Source organism: Chanodichthys erythropterus, chromosome 11 (genome assembly GCF_024489055.1).
Source record: "Chanodichthys erythropterus isolate Z2021 chromosome 11, ASM2448905v1, whole genome shotgun sequence".
NCBI classification, from domain to species: Eukaryota; Metazoa; Chordata; class Actinopteri; order Cypriniformes; family Xenocyprididae; genus Chanodichthys; species Chanodichthys erythropterus.
Window position 1 is genome coordinate 35209495 of NC_090231.1, and position 13644 is coordinate 35223138.

Below are 13644 nucleotides of genomic sequence, written 5' to 3' on the forward strand. Positions count from 1 at the left end.
TTATATATTTTTAATGGATAGCACTGTAAAGCAATTATAAGAACAACTGTGCAAACTGCAAAATAGGGACATACAGGGAAACATTTCTGCAATAGCTACAATAGACACTACCTTTCAAAAGGTTGGGGTTGGTAAGATATGTTTTTGAAAGAATTTTCTTATGCTCACCAATGTTGCATTTATTTGATCAAAAATACATTAAATTGAATGAATCCTTGCTTAATAAAAAGGATTAATTTCTTTCAAAATACAAAACAAAAAATGCATGTGCAGATTTTTGCTACATTACAGTGAGACTGATAATTACACATGGAGAATAGAACTAAAGGTCAAATGAAAGGTGTTTATCTTCAAAGAGCTGTGTCACTGTTGAAGTATAAACGAACATTAAACAATTTTCACATTTTTTAAAAACTGTTTCCATGGGCACCTGGTAAAACCCTAAGGACACCACTTTCTTTTCTTCAAAATGTACAATCATGACAATCAGATCAGCTTTTTAAGGGTACGTACATGACTTGAGTTAATAAATCCAAGCATTGAATGACTATTTATGTATAAAATGTAGGGAGTCAAACTTTCAGGAGTAGCTCAATTGGAGAATACAACCACATTAATTACAGTAGGTACGGAAAGCATTCAGACCCCCTTAAATTTTTCACTATTTGTTATATTGCAGCCATTTGCTAAAATCATTTAAGTTCATTTTTTTCCTCAATGTACACACAGCACCCCATATTGACAGAAAAACACAGAATTGTTGACATTTTTGCAGATTTATTAAAAAAGAAAAACTGAAATATCACATGGTCCTGAGTATTCAGACCCTTTGCTGTGACACTCATATATTTAACTCAGGTGCTGTCCATTTCTTCTGATCATCCTTGAGATGGTTCTACACCTTCATTTGAGTCCAGCTGTGTTTGATTATACTGATTGGACCTGATTAGGAAAGCCACACACCTGTCTATATAAGACCTTACAGCTCACAGTGCATGTCAGAGCAAATGAGAATCATGAGGTCAAAGGAACTGCCTGAAGAGCTCAGAGACAGAATTGTGGCAAGGCACAGATCTGGCCAAGGTCTGACAGAATTGGAGAGGATCTGCAAGGAGGAATGGCAGAGGATCCCTAAATCCAAGTTTGAAAAACTTGTTGCATCTTTCCCAAAAAGACTCATGGCTGTATTAGATCAAAAGGGTGCTTATAAATACTGAGCAAAGGGTCTGAATACTTAGGACCATGTGATATTTCAGTTTTTCTTTTTTAATAAATCTGCAAAAATGTCAACAATTCTGTGTTTTTCTGTCAATATGGGGTGCTGTGTGTACATTAATGAGGAAAAAATGAACTTAAAAGATTTTAGCAAATGGCTGCAATATAACAAAGAGTGAAAAAATTAAGGGGGTCTGAATACTTTCCGTACCCACTGTAAATTTGATCAGATCATTCACAGAGACTGCACATCTGCTGTTTTGAGCTGCATATTAGGATGTGTTTATTTTGTTTTTGGTCTTTAAGACACTTGTATTTATATGGATAGTTGAGAGAACACAGGGAATGGACAGGGAAACGTATTCAAGACTTCCTTGGTTAACCAGCTTCACCATGTTGGTCAATCAGCTTGATCAAATTCTAGTTGCTTGCATAAGCAGCCCAGCTCATTATGAACATGTGAGATAGCTGATAATCCACAGCTCCAACATAGAGGATCTTAAACTGAGAATTACAGCAAGAGAAAAACAGTAACAGTGAAAATGATATAGCCACACAATATAAATGTCTGCTGAGAAATAAAAGTACCTTTCACCAGTTTCATGGAAATGAATTGAAATAGTTGACAAACACAGAAAGTGAGAAACATGTCTTGTGTGAGGCCACCTTGTGTTGAAGATGTTTTCCTCCTCTTTTAGTGCTAGTACAAAGTACCCTTTTACATACAGAAATGCTGAGCTGCTGAAGAAAACCTACTACTATACACTGCAATTTGTCTTGTGCTTTGTTGGTAAACTTCAATAAATAAATAAATAATTAATTCGACCACCTTCGCTGGGTATATTCATAATCTTTGTTTCCCTCTGAACTTGAATCTCTGACCCTCTTGACATCTTCCAGATAAAACGGTGGACCGGTCTCTCGGAAACGATCAACAAGAACATAAAGCACACGAGTGAGTGAGTACTAACCCTCACTTCCGTCCAAATGGCAGAGACAGTTTTATACATTATAACTGTCCATTTAAGTCACTTTAAAGAAAAGGAAAAAGAGAAACAAAATGCCACTTTTCAGAAAGTGCTCCCAGTTCCTCAGAGTCTTCTAGGCTTCGGAAGTCTTACAGACATGCCAATCAAATTATGATTAAAGCATCTTTGCTTTGGATTACTTGTACCAAAGGACAGAAGTGTTTAAGCTGAAACTCTGAGGCCCTTCCACCGGGCTGCCGTGGTTTCTTAGACACCTGTACAAGCCCCTACACACGAGGGTGTCTAAGAAACTCCTTCTTGGCTAAGCTGTTTACCTTGGGGGACATGCATAGGGTTGAAGAGCGTGCATGAGATTAGAGTTAGAATAAGAGATACTACTGAGAAGTATTAAGAACCTACAGTACAGTCTCTACTCCTACAGAAATCCAGCAAAAGTGACCATATTGCACTGTGAAGGCGAATGAGCCAGTTCCAACATTTTTCCGCATCTCCTGTGTCAGTTTAAAGGGTCTGTGGGCCCTGCTCCAATCGAAGCGCTTCAAGCTTCACAGTGCATTTCCCTTTTTCCACAGTAAGTGCCCTCAGCATCGCTGGCAGGCTCAGGGAGAACTGAGGCAGCATGGCAGCATGGATCTTCCCCTGCTGAAGAAGAGCTGATGGAAAAACTTAGGGCAGAGTGCAGTGTGGAGGGAGGTCAAGAGGTGAAAAACTGGAAGGTTTCACTGCTGAGGCCGCTCACTCGCTGGGGTACGTGGGGTAGTGTGTCGGGGGTTGGGGGCAGCCATGGCCCACAAGAGGGGTCGAGTGTCGTTCAGGAGGAAGGCGTTTTGAGAAGATGTCAGTGTCCACTCCTGTTTGGGTATCACCATAGATGTCACCTGAATGAAGATGAGAAGTATAAATAGGCGGTCTAAATAGCACAAAAGCCATTGCATGCACAAGTAGCTGCTTTAAAGGTGCTAAAGAGGATCTTTTCGTCGACTGAGAAACCAAAGACTGTTAATGAGTTTTTGAAATGAGCGCATGCGTAAGAATTTCGAGTGAATGCCTCCCAAAACTTGTGCACGAGTATTTGAACACGAGTGTTTACCACCGGCATTCGCTGTGTCGTGTTAGTGGATTCATTATGTCGGACTCACCGCAGGTAACTCATAATCTGCAGTTGTTACTCCTGTCTCCTGACAAAAACATCGCATGCGGCGCCTGTGGAGTGTGGAAAGTTACTGGAGCGCGCAGCCGTGCTCGTCTCTCACAAGGAACGTCATGGCAGTGATTGACAAGCCAGAGGGCCAATCGTTTACGCGATAATCTGATGTTTTTAAGGCCCTACCTCAAGCACAGATGATGTATATTAATATTATTCCTTTCAGTGCACCTAATAAATAGTCTTTTATCAGTTAGACAGTTTCAAGTAATATTGCAAAAATGTATAAAACAAAACATCCTCTTTAGCACCTTTAAACAGAAAAGAAAGTAAGTTCTGGGTTATTACACTTATTTTTTTAAATTTTTTTAATAGCACCAACCATTCTAAAACAGTCATCAGATGTTATTCTAACTTAAAGGGGACCTATTATGCAAAATTCACTTTTACATGGTGCTTGAACATAAATGTATGTTGGCAGTGTGTACACAACCACCCTATAATGGTAAAAATCCACGCACTCCTCTTTTTTTAATACCCATAAATCATAAGCAGCGTCTCAGAACAAACCATTTCCAGACTGTAGCTTTAGTGATGTCACAAATGCTTAGGCCCCGCCCACGACTGCTGACAGACCTTGCCCTATTAGCAAAGACCCCGCCCTAAGTGAGCTGTACACATTCCGCCATGTTTATCTCCTCACCAGAGCATTTAACAACAGCATTCATGTAAGAAATGTATTAATTAATCATTTAATCAAGAGCGATTTTTGAATGACTTTGTTTTTCTTTTGCTGTTTGATACATATTAACAGCAAATAAAGCAGTAGGTACTGTATATTACACTGCTTTCACTTTAATACACAGATCAAAATATACATGTGATTTCTTTACTTGCTATTTACATTCACAGACATAACCGACTGTGTTCATGTGAGCTTTGTGTGTTTTTGACACAACCTTGTGTGTATTTGACAGTTTTAGGGGCCGTTCACATATCGCGTCTTTTCTGCGCGCAAGTCAGTTATTTCAAATGTAGCCGCGCGGCAGGCGTGCATGCAGTGTGTTTTCCAGACGCATCGAGATGAAAAATTCTCAACTTTTCAGAATGCCGCAAGCGTACCGCAGGTCATTTGACAAGAATCAACCGATCAGCTTCGGCCTTTCCGTAACAAAACATCGAAATCGCAGCCAAACAGCTGATCATAGCTGTACAGGGTGTTTTTTATATATTATCTCCACAAATATATTTAGTAGTAAAGCTAATGCAAGGGCTAGAAATCAATGTCTGCAATGTCATGTGAGCTTGACCATGATAGAGATGATCATCAAAAACCAAACAGATATTTTATTAGTTTTTGGCAGAGTATCAGAGGCACAAGCTGTAGGCTCCACCCTCTTCTGGAAAGCAGGATGGGGAGCAGCAGCTCATGTGCATTTAAAGAAAACAGCATATTTTTCCTTCCACTCAAAAATGGGCATTTACAACATGGTATAAAAATGATCAGTGGTAGACTGGGTAAACCCAGCCTGATCTGCTGGCGATTTGATTTCGCCCGGCAACTCAGTCTGGAAACCCATAGATTCATTTCTGCTGCTTCTGTTACACTTTTGCGGAAACCAATCACAGACTTGCTTATCCACCTTGCTCGCTATTGGCAGGTATAACACAATGATGATGATGATAGAGATGCGACGGCAAGCACGACCGTCAATCCAATTCCGTTTAACCTCTCGACGATGCTGGATGACTTTTTTAGTTTAGCAAACAAATCGCTCGAGTGGGTGTAAATACCACTCACTTTCATGTTTTTTTTTTTTTTTTGCACAACCTGCAAAAATCGCTTGATGCCATTGCTGCTTCTGCAAACTGCTGACCAATGCTACAAACCAATACAAACTAAACCTGTCTGGAGTTTTTGCGTCGCTCTGCAAAGTACGTCATCCGGATCGTTGATCTGATTGGTTGAAGGACTATCCAATTGCGTGAATAATGCTCGTTGATCACACCTCTTGTGCAGTAGGAAATACATACAGACTCCCCAGACCAATGTTCAATTTTAAAGCAGAACTAAGCAAGATTCGCGAAGCTCCCCCTACAGGTTCCTTCAGTGAATCACACTGTCATAAATACTCCAAGCGCAGCTCTGGACTACAACGACTACAACGCTCACCAGTGCAGTAGTTTTGCAAATACAGTACAAGAAAGAGGAGGTGGGTAATTTGCAAATACAGTACACTCGATGGAGGTGGGTAATTTTCGAAATTATCTTATAAAGTCATAATATAGACATCGTTGTTGAATTACCGTAAAGCATTTTGTCACTCTCGCGTGAACGTGAACATGAGGCGAGATTGTTTCGGGTCGGTGCAGCTCAAGTTGCAAGTGCTGTATTCTGGCGTAGACGTGCCAGAGGGTGTTAGTGCTCGCCTCAAACACACCACTACAAGTCAATTAACCATCGTAAGGACTTAGAAAACTATTTATGAAGGTAAAAAAAGTTACTTAGTTCTGCTTTAAATTGAGCTTGGTGTAGTGATAGCCAGACAAGATCAGTGGTGTATTTTGAACTGAAACTTCACAGACACATTCTGGGCACACCAGAGACTTATATTATATTTTGCATAATAGATCCCCTTTAACACAAGGAACCATTTTTACACAGCTGTTCAATCTCATGTTTGGAGATTTTTTATGAAAGATGTTTTTGAAAGAAGTCTTATGCTCACCATGGCTGCATTTATTTGATCAGTAAAACAGTAATTTTGTGGAAATATTATTGAAATTTTAAATATTTCTATTTTAAAATATAAAATACTATATTTTAAAATGTTGAAAGCAGTGCTGCATAATATTTTTATGTAAATATTTTATATAATTTTTTTTTCTGGATTCTTTGATGAATAGACAGAAATCTTTTGTAATGTCTTTACTGTCACTTTTGGTCAATTTAATGCATCCTTGCTGCATAAAAGTATTAATTTAATCAAAAGAAAAAAAAAAAAAAATCTGACCCCAAACTTCTGAATGTTAGTGTACATTTGAATGGTAATGAATTAACATGAAAACCAAATCCCAAAATGTAGCCATGTAAACACCTGAATCATCTGCATTCAGTCGGATTTAATGAATAGTTGTTTGTATTTTGTCACGATGTGTGGAACTTGCTTCGAGAACTTTTTACAAACAATGGGTTCACACAGTTATTCTATGTTGCTTCATAGAGAACTACATGTCATAAGACTGTTGATAAAGACTTTGATACTGTGTTTTTTGAGACATTTTCTAGGAGCACTATAGGCAACAACAATACTTCTCACAGACTATTATGGCTGGTGAAATAAATACATCTCGCTTACGCATCTCACCGTTGGCAGAGTCCACCCCAGCCTGAGATCCGGTGATGTGGTGCCAGAAAGCACTTCGTGGTAAGATTGCTGTTGGCGTGCAGGGGTAGGACGTTCCCTCTGAACCCTTAGATAAAAGCTAGAGACAGATGTGAGAGAAGACAAGGGAAATGATTTCAGTTAGGGTGATTATAACACAAAATTATGGCATTAGTTCGGATATTTTTAAAGCTCTACAACAGGAAGGAAATCAGTTGATTAGTACTGCAATCTCCCTTTTAATACTCACTCTTTTAGTAAGCACTGTGTTTGTGTTTGTGGGCATATAACTACAGTGGTGTCTGAGGCTTTTAGTGATGATGCTTTTATTTGGAATAAACAATGTCTTTACAAATTACACTACTGTTCAAAAGTTTATTTTTTCTCAGTAAGAATGCATTAATTTGATCAAAAAGAGACAGTAAAGATTTACACATTGTTACAAGTAATTTCTGGTCAAATAAATTAGGTTCTTTTGAACCTAAAGAATCTGAATAAATTATATCAGTTTCCACAAAAATATTAAGCAGCACAACTATTTTAATCATTGATAATAATAAGAAATGCTTCTAAATCAGCATATTAGAATGATTTCTGAAGGGTCACGTGACACTGAAGATTGGAGTAATGATGCTGAAAATTCAGCTTTGCCACCACAGTAATAAATGACATTTTGAAATATATTCAAATTAAAAACAGTTATTTTAAATTGTAATAATCAGAATATGACTGTTTTTACTGTATTTTTGATCAAATAAATAAATGGTAAAATAAATATGAACAGCACTGTATATAATTCACTTGAGACCGTTTCAAAGATCTGTGACATTTACAAATTGTTTATAGTGACCTTGAAACAGTGCAGACTATTTTTTTTGTTAAAATGTGTCTTAGTTTCAAATGTGTCAAAACATTGTATATTTCCCTTTTTAAATAAGATTTTCAATGTGGTCTGAGACTTTTGGACCCACCGTATGCTTTCATTACCTTGCTGTTTTTTTCCATTTCCATAAGGACTCTCTTATGTTGCTCGGCTATAGCTAAAGTGGAAGAATGAACCCTTTGGTAGATCTGCTCTCCTTCCCGTGTCTGGAAAGTGTACAGGCCCTCCCCGCTGTCACACATCCTGACACAAAAACAAACAAGATATATTAATACACAATCAAGCAAAGCAAGTGATGTACTGCAAAGAAATAACCTAAACACTACAAATGCTGTGTGTGTTACAGTAGAATAGCCAGTAGGGGGCAGTGTTACACCAGAATCAACTTCTCTCTAAAGCTCTCTCATCTTCTCTCTCAAAGGGCATCCAGCTGGCGATGCAAATCTTCTTTTATTATTTGATCAAAGCAGTGAGAGAGATAAGAACACCTAATCTGCCACTGAACTCCTTGTAATCCATTCAATAAATCCTTTTAGGAGGTCCACAGTTCAATGGCTTCCTCCTCTGCTTCCATGTTTCTCCTACATATACATGACCACACCAAAGTGAAATACACATTACAAATTTCACAAGTTCTTGTGAACTGTTATTGGCTTTAAATATTGATGATATATTAAACGTGTTTTACCTTCCAGCTTCGAAGGTGAAGCGTGTAGCATCCCGTCCGTAGCGCCGCAGCGAGCAAAGCGGCCAGGTTACCAGCTTGGTGCGAGGGTTGTGAATATCCCACAGGTAGATGTTTTCATGTGTGATCTGCATCATACACTCCCCGTAGATGTCAAGATTAGGGCAGGGTAACAGGAACACGTTGAAGCGCTCTGTAAGAAAAAACAATGAAGATGTTGGTTTCAGGTTAATAGTTTAGTTCCTCCTTCGCTGTAAAATAAATATTTGTAATTCTTACTGAAAAAAATACTGTAAAAATGCTACAGTAAGAAGCTGTTAACTGGTTATCTATAAGTTACCTTAAAATATATGGTAACAAAAACTGTAAATGGTTTATAATTGCATTTTATTTTACTGTAAAAACTCAAGTTTTTGTTTTTTTGCATGTAAGAACTATGAATTATCGTAGAATTCATGATGAAAAACAGTAAAACGACCTTCACATAAGTCCTTGTGTGACATATCACATTATATTTTATAATGTAGTTTTTAGTTAAAGGGTTAGTTCACCCAAAAATAAAAATAATGTCATTTATTACTCACCCTCATGCCGTTCCACACCCGTAAGACCTTCATTAATCTTCGAAACACAAATTAAGATATTTTAGTTGAAATCTGATGGCTCAGTGAGGCCTTTATATGGAGCAATGACTCCTCTCTCAAGATTCATTAATGTACCAAAAACATATTTCAATCAGTTCATGTGAGTACAGTGGTTCAATATTAATATTATAAAGAGACGAGAATACTTTTGGTGCGCCAAAAAAACCAAAACAACGACTTATTTAGTGATGGCCAATTTCAAAACACTGCTTCAGGAAGCATCGGAGCATAATGAATCAGCGTATCAAATCATGATTTGGATCGCGTGTCAAAACGCCAAACTGCTGAAATCATGTGACTGTGGCGCTCCGAACTGCTGATTCGACACACTGATTCATAATGCTCCGAAGCTTCCTTTATGGATCTTGAGAGAGGAAGTGTCATTGCTCCCTATGAAGACCTCACAGAGCAATCGGATTTCAACAAAAATATCTTAAATTGTGTTCCGAAGATTAACGAATGTCTTACGGGTGTGGAACGGCATGAGGGTGAGTAATAAATGACAGAATTTTCATTTTTGGGTGAACTAACCCTAGTTTCTTCCGATATAAGAACTATACAGTACTGTGCAAAAGTCTTAGGCACGTCAGTATTTTCACCCCCCAAAAGTAGTGTAGTGTGTCAGTAGGAAATATCAGTTCACATTTCCAAACATTCATTTTGCCATTCATTTTAATAATCCACTGAGATCTTTGAATACACAAGGAGTCTGACAACAGCTGGTGCTCCACACGGAGATCTGATCTCACCATCATCGAGTCTGTCTGTGATTACATGAAGAAACAGATGAAACTGAGACAAACTAAATCCAGAAGAACTGTGGCAACATCTCCAAGATGCTTGAAGAAATCAACCTGCAAAGCTACCTGAAAAATTATGCCCAAGTGTACCTGGACAAAAGCTGTTTTAAATGCAAAGGGTGGCCACAGCAAATATTGATTTGATTTAGTTAATAGAAGTTAATTGATAAATAAAATCTATTTATGACAATATTTTTGAAAGCATGCTCCCTTTACATCATTTTTTCACAAGTGTCTAAAACTCTTCACAGTACTGTATCTTTGCAGGTCGGTTTCTTCAAGTGTCATGGAAACACGGCCACAGTTCTCCTGGATTTAGTTTGTTTCATCTGTTTCTTCATGTAATCACAGACAGACTCGATGATGGTGAGATCAGATCTCTGTGTGGAGCACCAGCTGTTGTCAGACTCCTTGTGTATTCAAAAATCTTACTGGATTATTACAATTAATGACAAAATGAATGTTTGGAAATGTGAACTGATATTTCCTAATTGACACACTGCAGCAAAGGATATAATACAAACCTGATTCCAAAAAAGTTGGGACACTGTACAAATTGTGAATAAAAAAGGAATGCAATGATTTAAAAATCTCATAAACTTATATTTTATTCACAATGGAATATAGATAACATATCAAATGTTGAAAGTGAGACATTTTGAAATGTCATGCCAAATATTGGCTCATTTTGGATTTCATGAGAGCTACACATTCCAGGTAGCAATAAGAGTCCAGAAAAGTTAAATGTACATATAAGGAACAGCTGGAGGACCAAGTTGCAACTTATTAGGTCAATTGGCAACATGATTGGGTATAAAAAGAGCCTCTCAGAGTGGCAGTGTCTCTCAGAAGTCAAGATGGGCAGAGGATCACCAATTCCCCCAATGCTGCGATGAAAAATAGTGGAGAAATATCAGAAAGGAGTTTCTCAGAGAAAAATCACAAAGAGTTTGAAGTTATCATCATCTACAGTGCATAATATCATCCAAAGATTCAGAGAATCTGGAACAATCTCTGTGCGTAAGGGTCAAGGCCGGAAAACCATACTGGATGCCCGTGATCTTCGGGCCCTTAGACGGCACTGCATCACATACAGGAATGCTACTGTAATGAAATCACAACATGGGCTCAGGAATACTTCCAGAAAACATTGTCGTGAACACAATCCACCGTGCCATTTGCCGTTGCCGGCTAAAATTCTATAGGTCAAAAAAGAAGCCATATCTAAACATGATCCAGAAGCGCAGGTGTTTTCTCTGGGCCAAGGCTCATTTAAAATGGACTGTGGCAAAGTGGAAAACTGTTCTGTGGTCAGACGAATCAAAATTTGAAGTTCTTTTTGGAAAACTGGGACGCCATGTCATCCGGATTAAAGAGGACAAGGACAACCCAAGTTGTTATCAGTGCTCAGTTCAGAAGCCTGCATCTCTGATGGTATGGGGTTGCATGAGTGCATGTGGCATGGGCAGCTTACACATCTGGAAAGGCACCATCAATGCTGAAAGGTATATCCAAGTTCTAGAACAACATAAGCTCCCATCCAGACGTCGTCTCTTTCAGGGAAGACCTTGCATTTTCCAACATGACAATGCCAGACCACATACTGCATCAATTACAACATCATGGCTGCGTAGAAGAAGGATCTGGGTACTGAAATGGCCAGCCTGCAGTCCAGATCTTTCACCCATAGAAAACATTTGGCGCATCATAAAGAGGAAGATGCGACAAAGAAGACCTAAGTCAGTTGAGCAACTAGAAGCCTGTATTAGACAAGAATAGGACAACATTCCTGTTCCTAAACTTGAGCAACTTGTCTCCTCAGTCCCCAGATGTTTGCAGACTGTTATAAAAAGAAGAGGGGATGCCACACAGTGGTAAACATTGCCTTGTCCCAACTTTTTTGAGATGTGTTGATGCCATAAAATCAACTTATTTTGCCCTTAAAATGATACATTTTCTCAGTTTAAACATTTGATATGTCATCTATGTTGTATTCTGAATAAAATGTTGAAATTTGAAACTTCCACATCATTGCATTCTGTTTTTATTCACAATTTGTACAGTGTCCCAAATTTTTTGGAATCGGGTTTGTAACTGGCTTAAAATCTTTTTTGTGGGGTGAAAATACTGATGTGCCTAAGTCTTTTGCACAGTACTGTACATTAGATTAACCAAAGACTACAATTTAGATAAATCCAAAACAAATTTTATCTCATGTTTAAACACAACAGAGACATCAAAGCCAGTGGCAAATGTCAGAAGGCTGTTCTCGGCAGGGTTTGTTTGTTTGATTGTTTTTAACACCATGCCAGCTTCTGTGGTTATTTTCATGTTGAGAAAAATGTAGGGTAAAATTATATCAGGTTTTTATTTTTGCTAAAAACTCTAAAACTATATTTTCGTTTAAGAGTTAACTTAATAAAAATGTTTCTCACAGGGTTAAAACCAGCGCAATCTAATAAAACATGCTCCAATGATAAAGTTTTGACAGAAAGAACATGTTGGTGGATCTTCAAGTATATAAAACTTATGTCATCCTTGAATGGCCTATTCTGCAATGGTATAAACAATCTGGTCCCATCAGTTTGAGATTTGATAGAAAATCTTCTTACGTCTTCTTCCAACACTGGGGCTTTCTCGGCAGGGTACATGAGCGCTGACTGCCCGGTGACCGCCCAGACCTCACAACTCAGAAAACCTCAGAGCAAATTTTCAAATTGGAGCCTTCTTTATAAATAAATCACAGATTTAAGGTTTAATCAACCACATTCTCACCTGAAAAACTCTTAAAACTACAATCCGTGACACAACAATAGTAGTATTTGTTGTTATTGCCGTTTGCTGGGAGAAATGCTGCCTGTCTAGAACGCAATGATAAACGCTGAGCAGTCCACCTGATGATACCGGTGATATATCAGCCCTTCTCAGCCAATCAGATTCGGAGACCAGAACAAACTGTTGTATATTTAAAGGTGCCCTAGAATCAAAAATTGAATTTACCTTGGCATAGTTCAATAACAAGTGTTCAGTACATGGAAATGACATAAAATGAGTTTCATACTTAATTGCTTCCTCCGTCTTATGTAAATCTCATTTGTTTAAAAGATCTCTGAAAAACAGGCAAATCTCAACATAACCGACTGTTACGTAACAGTCAGGATCATTAATATGTATGACCCCAATATTTGCATATGGCAGCCCATGTTCAAGGCATTAGACAAGGGCAGCCAGTATTAACGTCTGGATCTGTGCACAGCTGACTTGGTAAGCAAGCAAGAACAATAGCGAAAAATGGCAGATGGAGTGATAATAACTGACATGATCCATGATTACATGATATTTTTAGTGATATTTGTGAATTGTCTTTCTAAATGTTTTGTTAGCATGTTGCTAATGTACTGTTAAATGTGGTTAAAGTTACCATCTGTATCCACGGAGACAAGAGCCGTTTTCACTATTTTCATTTGTAAACACCTGCAGTCTGTATAATTCATAAACAACTTCATTCGTTATAAATCTCTCCAACAGTATTTTATGTTAGCTTTAGCCACGGAGCACCATCAAACTCATTCAGAATCAAATGTAAACATCCAAATAAATACTATACTCACATGATCCGAAGCATGCATGCAGTAAAGATCTTGTAAAGATCCATTTGAGGGTTATATTAGCTGTGTGAACTTTGTAAATGCACTGTATTATAGTCGAGAGCTCGCGATTTAAAGGGGCCGCAGCCTGAATCGGTGCATAGTTAATGATGCCCCAAAATAGGCAGTTAAAAAAATTAATAAAAAAAAATCTATGGGGTATTTTGAGCTGAAACTTCACAGACACATTCAGGGGACACCTTAGACTTATATTACATCTTGTAAAAACTGGTTCTAGGGCATCTTTAAAT

General features: G+C 38.1%; 1 protein-coding gene across 3 annotated transcripts in view; it reads right to left on the minus strand.

Annotated features, from left to right (window-relative positions):
• Positions 1 to 1374: 1374 nt before the first annotated feature.
• dok4 (docking protein 4) overlaps positions 1375 to 13644 on the minus strand; it is a 59567-nt gene continuing 47297 nt past the window's right edge. For 2 of the 3 annotated variants that reach the window (XM_067400841.1, XM_067400842.1), the window contains 4 exons: positions 8306 to 8495; positions 7722 to 7860; positions 6708 to 6834; positions 1375 to 3082 (listed from right to left, as the gene is read on the minus strand). In XM_067400841.1, coding sequence (XP_067256942.1) covers positions 2940 to 3082; positions 6708 to 6834; positions 7722 to 7860; positions 8306 to 8495 — 599 coding nt within the window. In that variant the 3' untranslated portion in view covers positions 1375 to 2939. The remainder of the gene's footprint in view (positions 3083 to 6707; positions 6835 to 7721; positions 7861 to 8305; positions 8496 to 13644) is intronic. The other variant, XM_067400843.1, reaches the window with a different exon arrangement.